At 38.2% G+C, this 25,149-nt stretch overlaps 1 protein-coding gene across 3 annotated transcripts in view; it reads left to right on the plus strand.

The window, feature by feature from the left end:
* The first annotated feature begins 1,626 nt into the window (after window positions 1-1,626).
* The window catches only part of LOC124599880 (proteoglycan 4-like), a 70,676-nt gene continuing 47,153 nt past the window's right edge, over window positions 1,627-25,149 (plus strand). Inside the window, exons 1-6 of one of the 3 annotated variants that reach the window (XM_047136115.1) lie at window positions 1,627-1,815; window positions 16,320-16,455; window positions 16,538-16,712; window positions 16,830-16,992; window positions 17,635-17,761; window positions 19,897-20,077. In XM_047136115.1, the coding sequence (XP_046992071.1) occupies window positions 1,809-1,815; window positions 16,320-16,455; window positions 16,538-16,712; window positions 16,830-16,992; window positions 17,635-17,761; window positions 19,897-20,077 (789 nt within the window). In that variant the 5' untranslated portion in view covers window positions 1,627-1,808. The remainder of the gene's footprint in view (window positions 1,816-16,319; window positions 16,456-16,537; window positions 16,713-16,829; window positions 16,993-17,634; window positions 17,762-19,896; window positions 20,078-25,149) is intronic. The other 2 variants (XM_047136114.1, XM_047136116.1) reach the window with 2 other exon arrangements.

Here is a 25,149-nt window from a genome sequence, read left to right on the forward strand (position 1 = left end):
TTTGCATAAATGCTTGCGTTGGCAGCACGTTAATAGTCAAGAAGCTACGAGATGATTGTTCGCAAGCGCCGTTCATAACAAGCCACCCTTGCGGACCCTTACCGCCGCCCCCCCCCCACCCCCCTCTTCCCCCCGTCCGCGTTTATACAATTCCCTTATTCGTCACGCGCCCCCGACGTCAGAAGTTCAGTCTCGCAGTGTTCATTAGCCATAAGGTTTTGGCTCATCATAGTATGTTTATCGTCGAAATAATATACCAATAGATGCGTTTTGGATTTTAGATCTTAGAATGATAAATACTTGTAAATGTCAACTACGTGAACGCTATCCGTTGGGTTCCATGAGCTGTTTGAATCTCTTGTAAATGCTATTTTATTAAGTTACTAACACATGCCTACATCGATTTCTTCTTTGCGTTCACCGAGCGAGATGGCGCAGTGGTTAGCACACTGGACTCCCATTCGGGAGGGCGACGATTCAAACCTGCGTCCGGCCATCCTGATTTATGATTTCCGTGATTTCCCTAAATCACTTCAGGCAAATGCCGGGATTGTTCCTTTTGAAAGGGCACGGCCAACTTCCTTCCCTAACCCGACGGGACCGACGACCTCGCTTTTTGGTCCCCTTCCCCAAATCAACCAACCAATTTATCTGTTTCTCCATTTCTTCTTCTGTATTCCGCGCTAGCAGGGTCCACTTATTGACTCACGTGCCTCCATTTGGGTCTGTCAAAGGCATCTTCATAGGTGGCATCGATGAATTCCATATCCTTCTTGATATCCATCGTGTCTTGGTTCTGCCATGAGGTCGTCGGCCATTTATGTCCAGGTGCATAGCTGTTCTTGCCATCGAGTCTGCTTCATTGCGCATGACGCGTGCATACCATCTTAACCTACTTTCTTATAGTTTGTCTGATAAGTGAGACGGGTGCAACTCCAAGTCGCCGCCGAACGTCGACATTTTTTGCGTAGTCAAGTCGGAGAAGTCCAAGTGACCATTCAGGTATAGGCATTTTCATCACTTGGAGAGCGAGCTCATGCTTCGTTGTTGTTGGCCAACGCTCCGACTATTTTGCATAAATTTCGATAGTCGATAGATGAACATACTTTGCTAAATTGCAAGACGGAACAACATTACTATTCAGAGCGATGTAAGCCGATCTAGTTCCTGTATTTATACTTATCCGATTGACAGGTAATCGTGCGAAGGGCCTGAGAGTATATGCGGCGTTGATTGTTCGAATGTTGTGTCTGTTGGTAGTGAGATTACTAGAGACAACATTCGCTCAATTCGAGGACGTGGAGTATTGGCATCGACACACACACACACACACACACACGTATATATATACACATGACCAGTTCATACTTAATGAACGAATTAGTGTGTTGCCAGACTGAAGTATAAACTATTGGTAAGCGATAAAACCATAGTTTATGTAAGGCTAAATGTGATGTTTGTATCTATGACCAAACTGTTTACGCTCTCATATACATTTCAGAAGGCGATTCTCGGAGCCAGAGGATCGAAATTGCTCTGAGCTGCAGTGTGCTCGTCCCCTTGAGATGTTCATTTTTCAGTCGTTGGCGACACTGCTTGGAACAAGTAGTGGGGAAAGGGGGTGGAGGGACTCGAGTTTACTGGCAACACATGTGTTGGACGAATCAGTTGTAGGAGGTGCGAGTGTAAAGTGTCATCGTGAGCGAGTGTAGTGTCAGCTCTGTACAGGTGTTAGAAACATTGAAACGAGTTGTGACGGATTATTCTGCCGTCACTACAACACAGATACTAGGAAATCTCTGTAGAAAATGAGTGGTGAGTGTTCTGTATTATACTGTCCAATTTCTTTCCTATCTGGTGGATAGTGTTGCAGACCAAAATCTGTATTCCGAAAAAGAATTTCTAGGACATCGCTGACAAATAGGTATACATCTACTGGCCTGTTTATGGAATTAAGTCATATGAAGGTCATTCTTAAACGCAGAGGTCAATTTGCATTTTGACCTTGCTGATGCATTGATGGTTTTCCTGTACGAGAGAGCTTGGAGAACGAAGTAGTTAGATTTACTGATTCTACCTACAAATATCAATTGCTGTTTTAAAAAAGTAAATATAGTAGAAAATAGAATTCTGTTTACTTGTCTCCCTCGCACTTATTTTAACCACGTAAATGCAAAAAAAACTGTTCACTCCAGTATTCTGTATGACATAGGGATCTTCATAGGGACCCTTTTTTTATTGTCAGTCTAGTTTAAATGTATTTTTGTTTATGGACTTAATCTGGGAATTATTTTCGTAGCGTGGCCAAACTGTCCGATGTTTTGTTATTTAAAAACTATTATTTCATTATGAGGGTGGAATAAGTCGACCTGTCACATTTCTCTCATCTAGTTGTTAGAAAATAATCTCATATGTGTACCGAATAATCAGACAATTAATTACGGTAATCCGTGTTCTTGAGAAAACTGACTGTATCTTATAGGCGAACAAATGAAATTACGGCTTGCAAGTAATGTTTGGTAGTCATTCAGATAGTTCTTTGGCAGCACCTGGTGTTTAGTGGTAAGAGCTGAGGTGCCAGTATTGTAGAATTTGTAGTGACTGCTGAATAGCTATAATGTAGAACATTATTCGCAAGTAGCAGTGTGTGTCCTACTCTCTGTTATTGAAAAGGCACTGGCGTAACTCATGTGGAAGTACCTAGTTTTTTTTAATTTTTTTATTCCATGGTAACTGTAGAATTTCTGTTTGTCAGCGTTTCAGCTTCTAGGATCAACTCTCGTTTTAGGAGAAGGTAAAATTTCATTACATTCTTTGCAAATGTAACAGTTGTTACTAGCCTTGGATGAACATTGTTTACATCTTCAGTGGAGAAATTGTTAATAATGCACTTCCATAATCTATTGCACTGTTTCTCTGGATCACAGCACAGGCTGCTATGATTTGTGTGTGATGTGAAGGAAGCTGATGTTGCACAAGTCAACACACTTTATAATCCCCGCATATAATCTTAGAGACAAGATGATGACTGTAACTTTTGGTGTTTTAAAAAGTAGAAACACACAATTTAGGCATGAGTGAGAGTCATTTTTAGTTTGAATATTTACAATGTTTTTAGGTAATTTGTCAGGCAATACGTAAGAAATATTTATTGTAAATCAAACATCCACAACCAGAATGAAAATTTTGAATTAGTGATGTGTGTGCAGAACATAAGTCACAATCTAAGTGTATCTTGAAAATGGAATAAGCAAATGTACTGTAATTATCTTTCTTTATATGGGTAATAACTGATGCTTCAGATGTAACAGTAATGCTAATAAAATAGAATGGGCCACAGTTTTATTTTTTGTTGTTTCAAATATATGAGGTTTTTTATTTGCAAAATATCCATTCACATGGCCTTCACAAAAAAGGACTGAAAGATCATGGTATACCTTGTAAATAACATATTGTATGACAAGATATGTTCAATTTGATTACTATTTATCTACACTTTAGGTACCATCCGCACCAGTGAAACATGTTGTTCCTCCAAGAAATGCCTGTGCCTGGCACAATGCCTGTGAGTGGCTCAAAATAGCCCAGTTGATCATTACACTGCCTGTGTATGGGTGAGAGAAAGGGAGAAACAAAACTGTATTAATGTATCTGTTGCATTTGCTGTTGATATGTCCCTAAACTGTCCCAGACATGACTGTAGTTCAAGTTTTGTTGAGTAAAAGTGGAAGTGGCTCCTGAAAATAAGCATGATATTATTAAAAATGTATTTTTAAACTATGACTGCCAAATTCAGTAATAAAAACTCGGACAAAATCTAATAAGTTAAAAGTAATATTTAACACTCTCAAAATTAAAAATTACATAGCATAGGAGTGACTTTTTACAGCATGAGTTGTGTTAAGTGCATCAGCTCTGCCTCAGCTCTCCCAGCATTTGAAAAGATCCAGAGGCTTATACCTGCTCTGTCTTGACAGAAGTAGCTCACCTGAATGTTCTTTAAATTCAGATATTTCAACATAGTCAAGTAATGCATTACAGCAGATTGCTGTTCTAGATTTTAACATGATCAATCCTTGCAAGCCTCCCTGCAACATATGCTGTGGATGTGTGGTAAGTGGCTCCATTCAGTGCAGCCCACTGTACATAGCCTGAAATTCCTGAATGTGAGATATATGTCTGTGTACAAGTACCACAATTAAAGGCGAGAGAAATGCAGTAACTTTCTGGTCAATCAGTAATTAAACATCAAATGATTGCAACAAGGCTATATGTTTTTCCAGTATGCTGTCAATGCCTGACAGTAGCAAAATGCCATATTTATCAGTCCAATCCCTTTCTCACCAACACTATGTACATCATTGGTACCACACTTACAAATTAAGCACTGTTCAGCCAAGTAGTCTACTTTGCTTATTTCCATCACTTATGACAAATGATATTATATTTTGGGGGTAACTCTTCCAATTCTCAAAGGATATTTTGGGCTCAGAAATGGGCAGTTCAGGCAATAAGTGGTGTAAGTTCGCGAACCTCTTGTCAACACCTGTTCATTATTTGGGTGTTCTGACTTTGGCCTCTCAATATATATATCCTTTACTGTCATTTCAGAATATCAGAAGAAATTCAATCTTCATTTGGAGTGACTCTTGTGTAGAAAGCCATAAAGTATACTGCTGCATCCATTTTCAATAAGCTACCACAAGAAGTCAAAAATCTTGACAGTAATCGACATGCTTTCAAATTAAAGCAAAAAGTTTCTTCATGGGTCACTCCTTCTATTGTCGAGCAGTTCCTTGAAAAATTAACCAGATTTCATTGTTATATTGTTGATTGCATTTACATAAACTTATGGCTTGTCGTTATTGGGTTCATAAACACTTTAATTTATCTATTATTACTTTTATGTTGTAATTTCATGTACTGGCATGTTCCATGACCTTGGAGATTTGCTTCTCAATTTGGTCCTATGAAACTACACATGTGTCTATAAAGCCCTCTTACATTACATAAGGGAACTGGACCAAAAAATGAGGGGGAGCTATAGCCTGTCTGCAAACTGAAAAGCGAACAGTGCTGGTGGGGAAGTTGCCTTTCCCAGAAGAATGTTGCAACTGCTGTACAGGATGACTAAGAATATATTTCCCCTCTAGCAATGTAGAATAGTGTGCAGAGGTTTATTTGGAAAATAAAGTGCCCTAGGGGGATCTATGTGCTTTGTTGTCATCGACTGATAAGGCAATCTCTGGAAGGATCGGTATAACTTTGTGAAATACCATGTATTTATCACAATGGAAACTGCAAGGTGGAATGTAAAAACGTTATGAAAAGGTTAGTTGCTACTCAGCATACAGCGGAGATGACGTGTTGCAGATAGGCACCCCACCACCTGGCTGCATCTCCCATCATGTGCAGCTGCTCTGTGTGGCCTCAGTAGCCAGAGACTGCAGTTTGTGTGCGTGCATGCGCGTGTTTTAACCCCGCTGAAGGCATTGTTAGCCAAAAGCTTGTTTTGTGACAGCATTTTTGTTGTGCCTATGTGTGAGTCAGCATCTCAGCTATATGGTGAGTAACAGCTATCCTTTTCATAATATTGTTGAAATACCATGTGGTTGCTTTTCGTAATGTAGTGGGTTAGAGAGAGGGGGACTCATTTGCTTGTTCTTCAGTTAATAGCCCTGCGAAGGAGGGGAGTGTCTGAATCTGGCAACTTGCCTTCAGTCACCCGTCTACACTCCACATGCACCCCTCCCCCACCTGGAATAGAGATTATCTCAAAATAAGTGTCAGTGAACTTAGAAGTGGTACAAACATTGAATAATAGCTCTTGACCCATTTGTTTTCCATCCTCTGTAACATGGAAACTTAGTCCTAGACAAAATATGAATAATCTTTTTTTGTGTAAAATTTAATGTAGTTTAGGTTTGCACTGAGAAACATTTTCATTGGAAGCCGCAGTCATAAAGATTTCCAAGAAAAACATGAAAAAGGGATTCCCAGAGATCCCTGCTCCACCCCATGCACACACCCCACTGACCAGGAGTTTTAGCTTGTTGTTAAAGACACTCCCTCCCCCCACTTTTCCCCACTAATATACAAAAAATTGCGACCACATGATTTTTTTTCCCTCAGTCAACCTTTGTTTACTTTTGTTGACTGGCCTACAGAATGGTATTAGCTTCATACAACATTATCTAAGTTGATATTTATTTTACTGGTTACCTGTAGGAAATTCATGATCTGTCTGCAAATACTTCCAGTGATTTGGGTTGACCATGAAAGAGTATTCAAGACCCATTTTATCAAGAAGAATGCTGTTCTGGAAGTATACGTCTCTCGTACATAAAGGGTGTAGAAGAGCTAGTGGGAGTTTTCAAGTCCACAAAGCATTTGTGTAATGGAACTATTCTCTTGGAGATATTTACTTGCAGTCAAATCAGCAAACTGATGAAAAGTAATATTTTAGTGGAATATTCCAATAAAATGATATGCACATCACCACCATTAGATTAATGATTGTTCAGAAACCTTACAGATATTACAATAGCAGGAGAAAGAGGGCATCCAGAATGGTAAAAAAATTATAACAGGCAGCAGTTTTGCACTTCCGCAAGAGTTCACTATAGTTTGATTAATTGGCAAGTGTCGACATTTATTCCAAAAATGGTGAAATGCTAAAAGTAGAACTATCACAAGTTTCTTCATTTTGCTGTGGCCTGTGAAAGGCGACCAACTTTGGGTTACTACAGCAAGGCTACATATGAAGCTGGTCTGTAATTCTCTTTGACGCTAGTTTGCATTCATTGCTTGAAGCAGAGCAGAAAAATATTGAGGTAGTTTAATGTAATAGAACAGATGTATTTGAATGTAGCAAAAAAGGTGTAGGTGGTAATGGCTACCAATATTTGCAACGTCTTCATCAGTGTAGAAGGTAATGGTGAAAGACAGAACTTGCCAGCACAAACAAAAATGTCACTTGTTGCAAAATCCATAAATCAATACATAGCAGTATTACAGAAAAAAATCTTTGAAGAGCAGTATTCCACCACCTGCACCTATATTCACCAAAGAAGAAACTTGAAGGAAAGATAAAAACAAAGAAAAAAATAGGTCATAAGCCAATTAGTAAAAGACCATTACGTCTGTCCAGCAGTGGTATCAAATCGTAAGTGATATTGTAATTTATGTGTGCATGATGGAATGTGAAAGCCCCTAAGTACATACCCATTTTCACCCCAAATTCCCAGTCCAGATGGAAAGAGAGAGACAACATAAAACATCAACACTGACTGCCATAATATGAAGATAATGAGTTTGAAACACAAGAATTGAACCTTTCATTACTCGCAAGGCAGTGCATGTTATTATGGAGAAATATGTTTACATTCATTTTAGATGAGAAGAAAGTAAAAAAAAATTCTGGAAACAATTAAGGTTAACAATTTTTGTAGTTTTCTGACAGTGATGTTGGCAACAATGGTGATCCTCCTTTATCACTATCAAAGATAGAAATCAATATCTGAGCAACTATGTTAATTGTTTACTCGAAAAGGATTTATAGCACAATGCCTGACAAGTATAGCTGGTTTGATGTAACTTGGTAGAAAGATTAGGACTATGGATCGATAATCACTTGTTTCTGATTGCTACCTGCCTTAGCTTTCAATACAGTATGCAGAGAATATTGTCATTGAGCATATCAATAAATTCAAATTATTTAAAATTTAATTACTTACGGCATTTTTATGATCTGTAGCTTTGTGGTGGTGTCTGCTTTTGCTGAAGAGTACATAGACATGTGGAACACTGTCGTTAACTAACTATGGTTGACTAGATTGGCTGTGTTGAAAAATCTTTTAGCATTGAGTGAAGCCTTTCCAATTTCATTGAAGCCACTGCACTGTAAGTCTTGTTTGAGTGAGCAATTAGTACTATCTAGAATGATCTCTTCACTCTACAGTACAAAGGGTAAGTTCTGCATGCCTCTGCTGTGATGGAGCACAGTGGTGAGCATAAGTGCAGGAACTGTCATATATGTAAAACATAGAGAGAGGACAAGTGAACTGAAGATTTGTGTTGTATCATTCCTCATTGTATACATTGTAAGCACAATAAAACTCGTCACAGCTCGTGCAGTCATGTATGTCTGGTATTCCTCGTGCTGGTAGGGTAAAAGTTCCTTTGCCAAGAGTAAGCTCATGTAAAAATAAATGGGTCTCTAGGTATATCTGTTGCTTTCCCTGCCCCCTCCCCCCCACTGCCCCTCCCCTGTCCTTTTTTAACTTGTTCCGTATCCCTGAATGTTCTCCTTCTTGATGGCATGTACGGAACATAATGAATGAATGGAATTGTCACTACATCCAATGTCTATAAAATGGTAGCAGTTCTATGCATTTGTTCTTTACAATTTGAAAGTGGCTTTTAGAGTAAGTAAATGCCTTTGTAGGCTACCCCATTTTAAACTTTTTGGCATTGTGTCCTCCTCGATTCTTTTAGGTGGTGATTACAAAGTATTTTCAAGACAAATGTAATGCAGAGCATGATTGCCTGTGATTCAGGCTTGTTAGAGGAAGATCTTGGTAAAGGTCATGGTTGTTTAGTTGCATGTGCAATAATAGTTAGTGTAATATGAACTATATGTGGTGAGTCAAAAAGGACTTTACAACTTCGGTATGATATAGAATTTTATTGAGGTAACTTACTGACTTAGAAGATCTGTCATTTCATAACAATCAACCTCATGTTTGATTCACATAGTGCATCAGTACCCCATTTAACTGGCCATAGTGGCCAGTTAAAATGGTTACTTTCACTGGTGCAGAATGTGTTCACTGTGTGTTTTGTTGTCGTGAAATGAACTGTGCAACAACTGTTTAGTGTAAATTTCACACCATATATGCCTACTATTTACTCTCGGGACAAGAACTTTGAGACAGGTTGTTCAGTGTGATGTGATAAATCACTAGGTTGCCTGTGTGTTGTTGATTAGATTGAACAGGTTGGGAAGAGTTTTGCCGCAGTCAACAAAAATCAGTGCGATGTGTCTCTTGTGAGACTGACATTACGCGAAAGACTGTTTGGTGAGTACTGCATAGACGTCTGTCTGAAACCATACAAGTTTACAACACCACAGCACATTAGTGATGCAGATAACATTGCTTGTGGGAAATTCTGTATTGATATTTTTGCATCCGATAGAGGATGACGAAACGAATCCAAACACAATAATCTTTAGCAGTGAGCCAACATATTAGTGGCTTGGTGAACATCCACAACTGCAGACTGCGGGGCAGTGAAAATTCACGTGCAAACCTGGAACATATTTGTGACAACTCTAAACTTAATGTGTTTTGTGCCATTAGCAAATTGAAAGTGTATGACCTCCTCTTTTTCATGGGGAAAAGCATCACTGGTATTGTATATCTGGATATGCTCAAAAACTTTTTAGTTCCACAAATCAGTGAAGATGACAGAGATGGGATGGTTCAGTGCTAGCAAGCACGTCCACCACTTCATTTCCTCATTTAAGTTTGAGGTTTCCTTGATAATTTCTTCCCAGTTCAGTGGACTGACCATGAAGGGGCAATTGCATGACCACCTCGCTGTCCAGACTCGACACACTAGATTTATTTCTCTGGGATGTCATTAAAGACTGTGTGTATGTTCCTCCCCTACCAAACAATTTAACCAGTCTGAAAAATTGAATCTGTGCTGCTGTTGCACAAGTTATGGCAGGTATGCTGCAATGAGTGTGGAAAGAATACCAGTGGGATGTTTGCCGTACTACAAATGGTAGTTACATCAAACCAAAATTACACTTGACACTTTTGTATGAAACTCGAGGAAGTTTCCCACAAAATGACACATCTGCCGATTCTGTTAGTTATCACAATAAATTTCTGTATCATTCCAAAGTTGGCGAGTCCTTTTTGACCCACCCTGTGTAACTGAGGTCACATCAGTGACACATCTGAGAATAATCTGCTTGATAACATGATTATTTCATTATTTGAATGGTATGACTAACCTTGATTGCTGTGTTTTGTGGAATGTGTTAATGAAAAGCTCGGACTGGTACATGGGAAGAAGGCTGTTTACACATAAGTCATTGCCACATCCCTAAAACTCCATCTTGGAACTGAATGCTTCTGGTAATAGTTTAATTGCTCAACTTGCTCAATTAATTGCCAGAAACAGCAAGTCGGACCAAAACAGGATCCATACTCTGCCAGTTATTTCCAATGCCTCAATCTCCCTTCCCCAGTGCTTACAACTCTTTTGTGAGCACAATTGGCAAGTAAGTCCCTAAGCCTTTCTGTGCTTAGTCTAACTCTTGACTGTCAGCTGATATATTCTCCCTAGTACTCAACCAGTGATACTTTCGTACAGCTGTAGTGAACCTGGGTTTCCTTAGCTGTTGGTGAGTCAGTTGTAGTAAAAGTCAGTACTGATACAAAAACCAGTAGGCATTTGCACAACTACTTGTATGTAAAGGTAGGTGTAACAATGCTCTAACTAATAAGTTTACAGCTGTTTCTAAACCAGTTCCAGGAGAGGTCACCAGCAAATTGTGGAAAGTACTTGCTTCACAGTAACAACCAAGCAAAATCCATGCTGAAAAACTGGTAAAACTCAAAGAAACTGGACATGCAAACATCAGATAGATGGAGGTCAGCGCTAATGAAGATTATTCTGAAATGAAACTGGAAATATATATACACAGATGAAATGACTATCGATTCATTTTTCATCACTCACTGCCCAACATGTCACAAAAAAAGGAAAAAAGACCCCTTTTGATGAATGGTTTCTATCTCCGGTGGAGATTGAATGGCTTTACATACTCATGGAGAGGAAGTAAAACTTTTTAACACAGGGTAGGTCTTTATGGCTACGCATATGAGGGTTTTCAAATCTTCAGCCACCTCTTTGTTTGAAGGCTATACCGCTCACAGGAAGGACGATACAGATGAGAGATTTAAGAATGGAGTGACAGTATTCATACATGGTACATGCCATTCTGCATTACCCTCACAATCCACCTTCAAGCAGTATCTGTTTCAGTTTACACATTATTAAGAATAACTGTTAGGTCCCTGTACCTCCCACCTTATGAACATGATAATGCCTTATAGATCTTATCCACAGAGTCCTCTGTCTCTTTCTCCTCTGGAGGTTTCATCATTAATTACATGCAGTTGGGCTCTGCATACACTAGCCCCACAAGTTGGGTATTGGAGATGTTCCTCTTCTAGAATTATGTCTGGCTCCTGAATATGGAAAAAGCAGAATTCTTCAATACTGTAAACAGATCATCCTCAGCCACTGACCTATCACTTTGTTCTCCTATGCTATCTGATGTTTTCATTTAGAAAGTGGCAGAGGACTTTCGCTTCAGTAGCCACTTTTCCATGTGAATCGATCTGCTAGATATGTCAACACTTGCAATCAGTCCATCGAAATGATTGTTGAACAGGGTCAACTGGACTCTTTATAGCAACTTGGCTGTGTTCAGTCACCAGATTGATATCCAGGACATGGTATATCACATCACTGCAGTCATTCACAGGGCTGGTAACATCTTCCTCCTGATGTCATGTGTTAAACCTGGCAGATATTAAGTTCCATGGTGGAGCAAGGAGTGTCATGTAGACCTGGGGGAAAGGCAGGTGGTAATGTGAAAATTCCACCGCAGTCTACTTGCTGATGATCTTAGTCTTTTGCAGTGCTTACATAAAAGCCTGGTGTATCTGAAAGAGCAAAGAGCTGTCTTCACAAGAATTCTTAAAATCCATTAACTGTTTCACATCATCTGTAAAGGTAACATATTCAATGCATTTCTATAAAGGACAGTTAATGGTGAAATACTTTCAACAAATAATATCCAGTGGCAATAAAGATGTGAGTTCCAGTGTAGACTAAGAATATCCATTGGACATTGACTCCAGTAATGTTGAAGAGTACAACTGCCCCTTTAGTATGGAGATGTTAAAGCATGTGTATTTACACATGTTGTGGCAGTTGAATACTGATTAGAACAACTCCCTCCTTGTGCTTTTTCAACAAAATCTGGTTTGAGGGACAATACCGTAATTTTAGGAGAGAAGAAGAATGATTTGCCTCCTGTAACCTGCGTAGTAAAACACCAGTTCAGTAAGTTATTGCAGTTGAGTGCTTATCAGTTCATAGGGAACTTGTGGGAATGTCAGTTATCCTCAGTGTGATTTCTGTATTTACTATTCTACACTCAACAGTCTGATAAGCCTAGAAGCGGTGGTAAAAGGAGATCTTTTTGTGTACGCTGCACTAAAGAACATTTTCTCACATTGAAAATGCCTATGGCATCATATGGCCATACATCATCATCCAACACCTGTATGAATTAGGTTTCTATGGTTATCTTTTCAATATTTGAAAATCTTTCATGGTCGTATTTTAGGTTCAGAGCATTTTACAGCGCATTTGTTAAGGTGCAGCTGAACCCTGGCTGTTCTGTATATAGTTCTGCATAACAATGAGGGTGTTAAACCAGTGACATACCCAGCATCAGTGCTGGGGCTGGGGAACAACCTTCAACGATCTGGTAATAATTCATGTTGTGACATGCATATAAGGTTCATTCACTCTCTGTGTCCAGCATTTAATATTCTTATCCAGCCAACAGCAAAACATGTGTATATGAATTGTAGAAGACCAATAGGAGTAACTTGCAGAGCTTGGTGTGGTGAATCTGAATGTTTTAACACAGTAAATATCCTCTCTGATTTGCAGTGAGGCTCAGGCTCTTTTTAATTTGATAAACTACAAAATAGCATGTATACCACTTTCAAATACACCTTATATGAATTATTAGACAAGTATCAAATGTTAACAAGGTAGTTATTTACATTGATGGGTATAAGCAGGGGCAGACTGTCTGCTGCTTGGCGAGTTCCTCCAAGAAACGACTGTAGGATTCAACTCCCAGGTAAATTAACGATCTGCGACACAAAGCTCTATGCAGTTGTAAATGTCTTGGAGAAAATGAGATGTAATCAACAAAGTAATTTTGTTTGTTCTGATTCCATGCAGCAGAATGGCATAAAACATGCAAGGCATCCATCACACCACACTGCCAAGAGGATGCTCCTCCAGCTAAACTGAGAAGGGCAAAGAGTATTGCTAAAAGAATAAAGTAAGTTTTCTTCACTGTAATTGGGGATGATGTAAATGATTGCCCTTAAAAAAATGCTTCTGCGTCCTAACAGCATCCAAACAGCAATCTATTGAGTGAAACAGCAATTTCTGTTGTTGTGGTTTATCATATTTAGAAATTAATCTGTAGCAAAAGGGACTAACACAGTGCTAGGCAGAAAAAGCTGGCTAAAACCTGAAATCAACAGCAGTGAAATTCTGGAGTAAACTCAGGTGGAGATTGAAAGGAAAGGCTAGTAGGAAATGGAGGTGGTGAATTTGTCAACATAACAAGGAATCACCTCTACTAAGATATAAAATGAATCACCATGAAAGGCTGTTTTGGCAAGGCTCAGTATCAAGGGTGGGCATAAAACTACCATTGAGTCTTTCTACCAACCACCTGATTCACCCCCAGATGTAACTGAAAACTTAAATGAAAATCTCAGCTCACTGACATGTATGCTCCCCACTCACACTATAATCACTGGAGGAGACTTCAGTGATTCAACAATTTGTTGGGACAATTACAGTTTTACATGTGGTTGGCATGGCACAAGATATCCTGTGAGATAGCACTAAATGCCTTCTATGAAAGTTACATAGCAATGATACTTCGTAATTCAATCACAATGGAAATATATTTGATGTAGAGGCAACAAATAAAATTAGCTTCTTTGAGAATGCCTATGTTGAAACTGGTATCAGCGACTATGAATCTGTTGTAGCAGTAATTATTACCACAGTGCAAAGAGCAATTAATACAAGTAGAAAGATCTATATGTTCTGTAAACTATGCAGCTGTCAGATCTCAAGGAAGAACTTGAAACTTTCACTGCTGGTCATGAGCATGTGGAGGAAGTGTGACCAAACTTCAGAAGAATGATTATCAAACACTGGATAGATACGTACGTAGTGAAACAGTTTCTGATGGTATTTAACCTCCATGGTATACATGAAGAAACAGCAGCTACTGCAAAATAGACCTTTAAGCAAATCATAGTCCTATAGATGGACGGATGTTAGTGAAACACATGTGGCCTCAGAATGACTAAGCATGAAGCCTTTGGTGATTACCTTAGCAGAATTATATTGAAAAACCTCTCACAAAATAACACATTCTTGTGATATGTAAAGGCTGTCTGTGGCACAAAAATGAGTGGTCTGATGCTTGTGGATGGCACAGAAATTGACAGTAGTAAAGCAACAGCAGTAGAGCTGAACATTTTCTAATGTTCCTTAATGAAGTAAAATCCAAGAGTTCCACCGCATCTTAATTCTTACCTCACTGCAAAGATACGTATTTTCTGCTACAGTATATGATACATCCCTAGACCAAAATCTGTGACTAGCAGTTGGAAGAAAATATAGCTCACACCTATCTGCAAGAATGGTAGCAGAAGTGATCCACTAATCTATGGTCCAGTATCATAGACACCCCTATGATGCTGATTATTAAACCCATATTATGGGTTCAAAAAATTGGTCATAAGAAAGTCATCTCACACTTTTCTCACATGCCATTCTGAATGCCATGGACCATGACAGATAGATGCACCATTTCTTGACTCCCAAAAAGCATTTGACTCAGTACTACACCAGTGCCTATTAATGAGTGTACAATCATATGGGTTAACAAATGAAATTTATTACTGGATCGAGGATTTCTTGGTAGGCAGGATGGAAAATCTTGTCTCGGACGGAGAGTCACCAGCAGATGTAGAAGTAACTTCAGGTGTGCCCCCGGAAAGAGCATTAGCACAGGTGACATCTGACTTTTTGTAGATGATGCAGTTAGGTTTAATGAAATAGTGTCTGAAAAAACTTGCACAAATATTCAGTCAAATCTGGATAAGATTTCAAAATGGCAGGCAGTTTGCATCAAAGACACAGAAATGTAATATTTTGCATTTTGCAAAATTTAAAATTGTGGTATCCTATGACTACAATACGAATGGATCACAAATGGAATCAGACAATTCATATGAATACCAAGGTGTAACAATTTGTGGGGATTTGAAATGGAAGTATCACACTGCAAGTAATGTGAATGGTAGAGTATTGGGAAAACAGTCCATCTGCAAAGAAGATGGCACATGAGACTTGTGCGACTCATCCTAGAATATCGCTTATGTGTGGGACGCATATCAAATAGACCTAACCTGGGGTACTGAAAGTATGCAGAAAAGGGCAGTGTGGATTATGATAGATTTATTTGACCCATGGGAGAGTGCAACGAAAATACTGATTAACCAGAACTGACAGACACATGAAGACTGATGCCAACTAGCCTGCAGAAGTGTGCTTACAAAGTTTCAAGAAACATTTGCAGCCTCTTCTGCATTGCTCCACTAGGTACTGCACAGGCAAAATTAGGCCAACAACAGTGCACACAGTGTCGTTTATGCAGGCTTTCCATACCCCTTATGTGAGTTGAAGGTAAGAAACCCTAATTTGTGGTACAATGGGATCTCCCTCTTCCATGTGTTTCATAGTCTGACTGTATAACTGTAGAAGATTTAGAAGTTTAAAAAAAGTAGGGTGGCGAGGGGGAGGTTAAGAAAGTATCAGTAAAGCAAGGCAAATGAAATAAAAGTTGAAGTAAAATTTCATAAGCAGTGTGTGTGTTGCAGTGCCTTGGGGTTTTAGATCAAGGATTTACATTGACTTTCTTAATGTTAGAGCTGTTGTTTCTAGTTCATCTGTGCAAAACTTATATGCACTGAAACAATGCTATTTCATAAGACATTTGTTAAAGACATGCACTCAGAAATATGAATAGGCCTAACTACTGTTGAATATTCTGAGCTAGCCTTGTGTATTTTTCCTGTTTCTGAGTGATTTGAGATAAAGTGGGAATAGTAGAAGGCCATAACTTGCTTGTCCCTTTCCATTGCTTAAAATTGGTACTTCATGCATTTAATTGAAGAATGTATGGCAACTGTGAAAGGAGTATTTGCATTATGAATATTAAAATTTACCGAATGGTTCCGGCTCTACAATGAATACATAAATACTTCATCCTGTGAAAGTGTTGTCAGTACTTTACCATAAATCACACAACATTATTAACAATTCCCATTTCATAATGAATGTTCTCTATTATATTTGTGATGTCATTAAAAGTGTTATTTGTTCATTTTTAGCAACATCCTGGGTAACATTAGCCACAAATGACTCATATGCCTTGGGAGCCCTTGTTTTGGGACATTCTCTCCAGAATGTTGGCACAATTCATCAACTGACAGTCCTTGTCACACATGGTGTTACAAAACCGATGAGGTAATTAGACTATTTGAAATATTACAGCCAATCAATCCATAAACATTTGCTATTGTGTTATGCGCTATAAATGTGTTCCCAGGGCTCAGTTGTCAACTGTGTTCAACAATGTGAAAGAAGTAAATGTTTTGGATTCTCAGGACAAAGCCAATTTGGCTTTGTTGGCAAGACCAGATCTTGGCATTACATTCACCAAGCTGCATTGTTGGCGTTTAACAGAGTTTTCAAAAGCTGTATTCTTGGATGCCGATACTCTGGTGAGCAGTGCCCTGTAGAAATTTTTATGTATGTATGAAGATATGCCCATTTGCTTTTGTGCAAAGGCATCTGATAGTTTATAGGATTATGTTTTAGTAATTATTTTTTTATGACAGGTTCTAAAGAACTGTGATGAGCTATTTGAGAGAGAAGAATTCTCTGCCGCCCCAGATGCAGGGTGGCCTGATTGCTTTAACTCTGGTGTGTTTGTGTTCAAGCCTTCAGAGGAAACATACCAGTCACTCGTCCAGTTTGCTGTGACACATGGAAGTTTTGATGGTACGTCATCCTTACATTCTCATTGTCGAATTTGCCAAAAATGTGTTGCAATTTTGATGTGTCTCTTAACTTGTTTATATTTAATGGAAAGTCAGTAGAAAAGAAAAGTTTCCCTGATTTATTCTGCTTCCTTGATGCTTTCAATGAGGTCTCTGGTCTTCTGTTGTTTCAGAATCCTAGTCATGTCTCTTCTTTCTTTCTGTTTTCTAATTTGCAATATTCTCATTGATTTCTGACAAAAATATTATGTTACTCCTATGTTTGTAAAACCTCATTTATAAAATTTCTATTTTAAAATAGATCTAATCTTTCATTATCTGTCCTATTCCTTTCTAAGACAAGTTTCCAGACGTGGCTCTTTTTTTTTTTTTTTTTTTTTTTTTCAAAATGCTGCTATGCTCTAAAGAGGGAAGCCAGGAGTATGTTGTGCATATTGTGCATAATAAATGTACTTGATTGCCAAAGATAGCTTGAGGAAAGCAAATGATCCTTTTATCATGATGATAATGTTAAGGGGATCTGTTTCTCTTATCCCAGGGGAAAAATTGTATTTTTATCAGTATATGTTTCTCTTAGTGTTAGATGTAATTGATTTCTTAATCATTATTGTACTGGAGTTAAAAGATTGTTAATTTGAAACAGGTGGGGACCAAGGACTTCTCAATTCATACTTTTCTGATTGGTCAACAAAAGACATTAGTCGCCATTTGCCTTTCATTTACAATATGGTTTCTTCAGCATTTTATTCTTACCTCCCAGCTCTGAAACAGTAAGTTTTTCAAGATTTCATAAATATTTCTTATTTTGAATAGCTTCAAATAATTTTATTTAACCCTTTGTTTCCTGACATAAGATAGAATTTACTTTTTAACATTTTCTTTGCTGAATTTATGCTATTGTGGCCTCAAATGATGGTAGGGTTTTTTGTAAAATTTTATTTTATTTTTCACAACTTTTTTGTCTCCTGGTACTCAGAAGTACCGTCGGACTCCATGGACAGAATCACAACATGCGCAGAAAAATGCTCCAATTTTTATAACTTGTACTTTATGCCACATAAATATTAAATATTTTTACATTAGAAAATTAACAGAAATAGGATATTTCTGAATTTTTTTTTAATTTTGCATAAATTTATTCTAGAGCAACTTCACAAAAAAATGGTTTAAATGGCTTTGAGCACTATGGGACTCAACTGCTGAGGTCATAAGTCCCCGAGAACTTAGAACTACTTAAACCTAACTAACCTAAGGACAACACACACATCCATGCCCGAGGCAGGATTCGAACCTGCAACCGTAGCGGTCGCGCGGTTCCAGACTGTAGCACCAGAACCGCTCGGCCACCAGCGGCCGGCGCAACTTCACAATACATAGTAACTTAGCTATACATTTTTGACAGTATATACGTATCTCACATTTAGTGATACCTCATGAAATTGTAGGAAACAGTTCTTTTTCTCATTGCAGCACAAATACACTTTACATGTACTACATTGAGAATGTGGTCTCGACAGAATTTTATTTTTCGCACACATTTCTCATCGTCCTCTTTTTACAACTGAACACTACAAAATGGTTCCCTCGGTTGCCAAGACGTACATTCTTCGGAACAGAAAAACTATCCTTCCTTCTCTTTGGGGGAGTTATTTCATCTTTACCAGAGTTTTTCTTTTTGAGATTTGGCACTTGCTGTTCATTCATTAGCCCTAGTGCCACAGCACGCCTGAATTCCAGCAGTGGCAGTGCCCCATGTAGATCACTGAAAATGACGTAAGCATTGACAAAAGCAATTTCTATTGCTCTCCAGAAGAGACGGTGCCACCATTTCTTTGATCGCTTGTCAAGACCATAAGTTGAACGTAATCTGTCTGCGTGATCCACACCTCCCATGTTTTTATTGTAATCACATACAATAATAACTGGACATGGTATAGTCATACTAGTTCCCTCTTTCTGTTTTTTTGTCACTACGCTCTGTTAAGTGCCATGGAAGTTTGACGCAAAATACACTACTTTATTTTCCTTCCATTGAAGTACTGTTAGGTCTAAAGATGACTCTCTGTGATTTGATTTAGACATTTTTCTTTAGGTAAATTCCCTGGCAAACCTTTCCTGTTTGTTCTAGTTGTTCCACAGGCAAATGTATTTACGGATTTCTGTGTGAGAAAAAGTGGACAGAACAACTAGTGAGAGGTAACGCATTGTTGCTACAATAAAGTGTTCGCACAACCTGATGGTACTAATAAGTCCGCCTTATATTTTCCACTTTATCTCATTCACTTGTAATGTAATGCTTCAAACTATTATAAAAAAAACAAAGAAGGTAAGTAGGTACAATGGAAAACTCAACGGATGTTTCAATAAATTGCACACAAATTCAGGCAACACCATGGAAACAAGCACATACAGTCTCCTGTTTTCACAGCAGCGCGCGAAAAACAATTTCAAGCTCTGACCGCCAGAGAGGTCTATGTATTGCACAATAACATCTATGAAACAGTAGAGCAGAGTTACTGTTACGTACTGACAGGCTCTCAGATCACGAAACTGCATCACGAGAAAATAATGAGTCAAAACTTACTGGTACTTTTAAGTACCATCAGGCAACAAAGGGTTAATATTTATTTCTCTTCATAAATAAATAATGGCACTTTCAAACAGAAAGGAATCTGTTTGTGACAAAATGATTTTTCTTAAAATAAAGCTATGATGTAATTCATTTCATTACACTGTGTGGGATGAGTTATTTGAATGCCATTTCTACATCATGGTTTGAACATTTGTTTGCTATGTCTTCTAGTATTACTTGATGTTTTATTTCAATTTCTTCAATGTGCTCTTTAGAACCGAATTTGAATTGAAATTGGTAATGAGATGCATATTACTAAATAATTGTTTTTAGGTATGGTGACAAAGTTAAAATAGTTCATTTCATTGGTACATGCAAACCCTGGATGCAGTACTTTGACTCTGAGACAAAGAGAGTAAAAGCGCCACCAAATTCCGAACACTTGCAGCCACTTCTTCAATTATGGTGGGACATATTTTGTAGTCGGGTGCATTCTGGCCTGAGTACGGACATGGTGAGTCATTTTTTTGTAAGCTTTCATTCAGTTCTGTGTTGAATTCTGTTGTGGAAACATTTTGCTACTTATTGCCTTGTGAGAATTGCTATTAATCTCCAGTTGTAAATCAATGCTGAATGTTGTACATTAACAAAAGATTTTCTTAGTAATTTTTGTTGTTTCATTTTCAAGCTTAATGTGGAAGAAAACAAGGTAAGTGCAGTGTGAGGAGAGCATTTTAGGAGCAGAGCATAAAAAAGTTTCTATATTGTTGCTGAGTTAGATGTTGGCAGATAAAATCTGTAGTTTGTGGTAAAGTTAAAATCAGTATTAAAACTAAAGAGCAAAGTTTTTTTAGTAAAGAGTCATGGTTGCTGTTACTTTTTATTGGTAGATGACAGATTTCAATCTACTACAGAGATTATCATCAGATCTGCATTCCTGGGGAACAGTAGGAATCACTGGTGTGGGGCAGGCTCATCAGTGCTGGTGTTGAGGACACTGTACTATCACGAAGGAATGTAGATCTGATGATCATCTCTGTAGTAAATTGAAACTGGTTATCTACAAATAGCAGGTAACAACAGTACGCAGCCACGACTGTGTTTACTAAAAAATTATGGTATTATTAAATTGCTGTTTCATGAAACAATATTCCAAAAAATTGAAAATAATGGTTAGAAAATTCCATATTTGTGCCAGAATTGGATGGAAATATCACACGCAGTACTGTTGTGAAACTAGTGAGACAGTGATGCACCAAGAAACAAAAGCGGCCACTGTAATTTTGGTTATAGATGAACATCTGTTTGCAAAACCATGGAAGCTTAAAAATGTAAGCACAAAGGACACGAAAAAAGGACCTGCATATTAAATTTGCAATAAGTTATGGTATGGAATAAGGTGAAAGGGTCGGGGGGGGGGGGGGGGGGGGTGGACAATTGTATGTGAAGTGTATAGGTCTGTTAGGCTCCATGGAGATGGGACAGGACAGTTGACTGTCTTCTTGTATACAGTGTGTAACACGGGATAGAAAGATAGCTCGACAAAAACACAGACTGAGATGTTTCCTCAGTTTGTGACAAATAAGATTACTTCCCAAGGCAGCAATAATTTATGCAGGGTAAAAGTGGTACATCTGGACTTTTTTGGAATAAATAATCAAGAGAAAAGTGCTGTCAAATGAATGTTGGGATGGAGTTCCACCCAAGAGGCCTTTCATCATTGCTGCTCACAAACTTGCATGATTACATTTGGTATAGAGATAACAAACATTGGACTGTGGAGAACTAGAGTAATGTTATCTGGTCAGACCCTAATGATACATGTCATGTCCACAATAGACTTTAGGACGCCTCTAAAGACCGGAAGCTTCATTCAACTGGTGTGCAATCAAATTTTGTTGCTTGCCTTACTTGAATAAGGATCATAAATTTCCAACCATGTTTTTCAAGATGACAATTTTGCATTCATCAGGCTAAAACTGTGATTGTCTCTCATTTAAAAGGAGCATTCTGGAGAAATCTCACTTTTGTACTAGCTTCAAAAGTCCTGCCCTCTGAACTTCATTGAAAACTGGACAGTTTTGAAAAATTTGTCAGATGTCACATCAGCCAACCTGCTCAGGTTTGCAAGGCACGAGTAATCGGGTAATGGCATCTCCTAACAGCCAGAAATAAGCAGTGAATATCAGCTGCTACTGAGGCTTGTGTGCCCACTACACACTATTAAGATATGGTGACATTACTGTTCATTGTGCCTATGTGTTGTTCTTCAAAGTGGATTGTGGTCAACTGATTATTATGGTGTGTGTTTAAATATTTTATGTAGAAGACTTATTTACTAAACAGCTCACTCATAGTTAACTGTCTTACATTTCCGTTTAAATGTTTGAATGTGTGTTTTTACTTTCAATTTTCTAACATTTTCACCATTAATACAGTCCTAGTACAAATAGCTCATTCATACTCCTCATTATTTCCTTATGTCTCTTAATTCCTGTACTTCAATCTTTACAATTTTTTTTGTTCTCTGTTTCAATTTAATTTATATTTGATAAATGTAAATAGCTACAGTGGTTTACATTTTTTTTTCTCTCTTGGGTATGGAAAGCAGTCTACTTCACAGAAAATACAGATTCATGCAGCTTTGATTTTGCTTAGTACCTTTTAAGAGGGACTGAACAAAATGAGTAGGTTGTGTTGTGTAATGCGTAACTACTGTGAAACATTCTGGCAGATTAAAACTGTGTGCTGGCAACTCAGACTCGGAATCTTTGCCTTATGCGGACAAGTGCAGTTTGAAAGGTAGGAGATGAGATATGGGTGCAAGTCAAGCTATGGGACAGGTTGTGAGTCGTGCTTGGGTACGTCAGTCAGTAAAGCTCTTGCCTGCAAGAGGCAAAGGTCCCAAGTAAGTCTCTCTAGCTGGCACACTGTTTCAGCATGCCAGGAAGTTTCATATTTTGCATGTCTAATACACAAATGTGCCTAGATTTTGTGATTGTGTTGGAGAATGCACGAAGTCATTCTGAAAGAACCTCTTGAATCAATAAATTGGTGAAGGAATGTTTTGTAACAAACCCAAGACAACAGAATTTATTTTCCAAACTTTGCAACTATATTTCCTATATGGAAAGTGTTTTAAGTGCTTCATAAAGCCATCACTCTCATCAGGCAGAACGCTCAAAAATTTTGGAATTTTTTCGCAAATGCTCTTGGAGAGGCAACAGAGATGCAACTCATATGTACACTAAATCTGAATACAAAGTCTGCCATGTTGCAGCAGGTACTGGATTGACAGTTTCACTGTCATGTTGCTATATTTATTAGCAAATGTATATTTTTATATTCATGATTGGCTAATTTAGGCCTTAAGCCATTTTAAGTGGTTCTCTATAAATTACAAATCATACATTGTATTTCAGTTACTGCATACTTCTATGTCTCATGTGCAAATGATCCTCTCGGATAATTTAATATGTACATGAGCTATGAAAATTTGATAAGTGCGGTACTTGATGTAAGATATGTGATATGTGGATTAAACTGGATACAATCAATAATGGATACAGAAATTCTACATCAGAAATGGAAAATAAATAAATCTCTTAAGAAAAATGCAATTTTTTTCTACACCTTCGTTGAATCGAACACATGATAGAAAGCACCTTTAATTTGGAGATAGCAGAAGAATCTGATCGTAAAGTAAGCTTTACAAGAGCAGACTGTATGAGCAACAAGAATTAGTCCACAGACATAGTAACCTTAACCAAAGTATTTTATGTAAAAGTTAAAAGAGCTATCTTTGTAAAATAGAACACTGTAAAAGATAAATGTAGGTAACAGTAATTTATCACTGTACTCGTATCCTTCAAAAAAATGGTGTTCCTTTTCAAGTATAAAAAGCACACTGAATATTCTGTAGAAGCAATGCAAATTTCTGCTTATCTAGAAATAAACCTTCACATAGGTCTGAAACCTACTCTTGGAAATTATGTGACATAGTGTCGACCCCAAAACCTTGCCTAACATACCTATTTTATCAGGAACATTTCAAATAACGCCCACAAATGGTTTCTCCCCCCCCCCCCCCCCCCCCCCCACACACACACACACACACACACACACACACACACACACACACACACACACACACACACACACACACACACTATATCTCTCTCTCTCTCTCTCTCTCTCTCTCTCTCTCTCTCTCTCTCTCTCTCACTCACTCACAGGTCTTGTGTGAGATCAGATGGGGGCACAGCAGTGAACAGGGAAGTGTTTGAATCGTGGATTCCTTGAGAAACGTTTATTTTGCACCCAGGTGCAGATCTTGTTGTAGCGGAGCAAATCTAAGTCTGAGAACTTCTATTAGCTTCTTAAATACAGCTATGGAAAGCTGACTGCTCTGAGTCAGTCTGTAGTTACAACTTCTACATCAATACTTCACATGCCATCTGATGGTGTGTGGCGGAGCGTACTTTTGGTACCACTAATTGACCTCCTTCCCTATTCCACTTGCAAATGGCATGTGGGAAGAATGATTGTTGGTAAGCCTCTATATTAGCTCTAATTTCTCGAATTTTCTCATTATGATCATTTTGCGAGATGTATATGGCAGGAAGTAATGTGTTATTGGACTACCCATAAATTACTCTTCGAAATTTCAATAGTAAACTTCTTTGTGATGCACAATGTAAGGTCTGCTATTGGAGTGTCTAGAGCATCTTTGTAACAGTACTTAAGAATCAGCCTAACAAGCACCTTGTAAGCCACTTCTTTCATGGATGAGTTACATTTCCTTAAGATTGTTTCTACGAAGGTGCCTGGCGCATACCTTTCCTACTATTTGTTTTGTGTGTTCATTCCACTCAAGGTCAGTCTGGATAGTTATTTCTAGATATTTTACAATAGATGTTACTCAAAGTAATTAGTCATCAACAGTGTACTCGTATAACAGTGGATTTCTTGTATGTATGTGCAATATGTTACATTTATTAATGTTCATGATCAACTGCCAGAGCCCTCACAATTCATCAGTCTTCTGTAGGTCAGTCTGCACATCGATATGGTCTTAGGGCATTGCTACTGTCTTACAGACAATAACATCATGTACAAACAGTTTTAAAAGCTTCCAACGCGTTCTACTAGATCATTTATATACATTATAAAAAGTAAGTCTTGTCACATTTCCCTGGGGTACTCCAGAAATTACATTTACGTCTCTCTTTTGTGGTCCATAAAGAGCAATGTGTTACTTTCTATCTGCAAAGAAATCTTGAATCCAGTCATAAATCGGTCACGATACTCAATAAGCTTGTAATTTTTTTTTTTTTTTTTTACTAGATGACAGTGAGGGACGATGTAAAATGCCTTCCTGAAGTCAAGAAACACTGCATCAACCTGAATGCCACCATTGTCTACAGCACTATCGGTCTTTTTTGCATAATCTTTGTAGCATTTTACAGGTATCTTATCTGGTCCTGTCTGCCTGCCTGCCTGCTTAGCTGAGTGGTAAAGTGATTGCCTCCCATGCAGTGGGCCTGGGTTCAGTTCCCAGTTGGGATGGAGATTTTCTCTTCTCGT

Source organism: Schistocerca americana, chromosome 1 (assembly GCF_021461395.2).
Source record: "Schistocerca americana isolate TAMUIC-IGC-003095 chromosome 1, iqSchAmer2.1, whole genome shotgun sequence".
NCBI classification, from domain to species: Eukaryota; Metazoa; Arthropoda; class Insecta; order Orthoptera; family Acrididae; genus Schistocerca; species Schistocerca americana.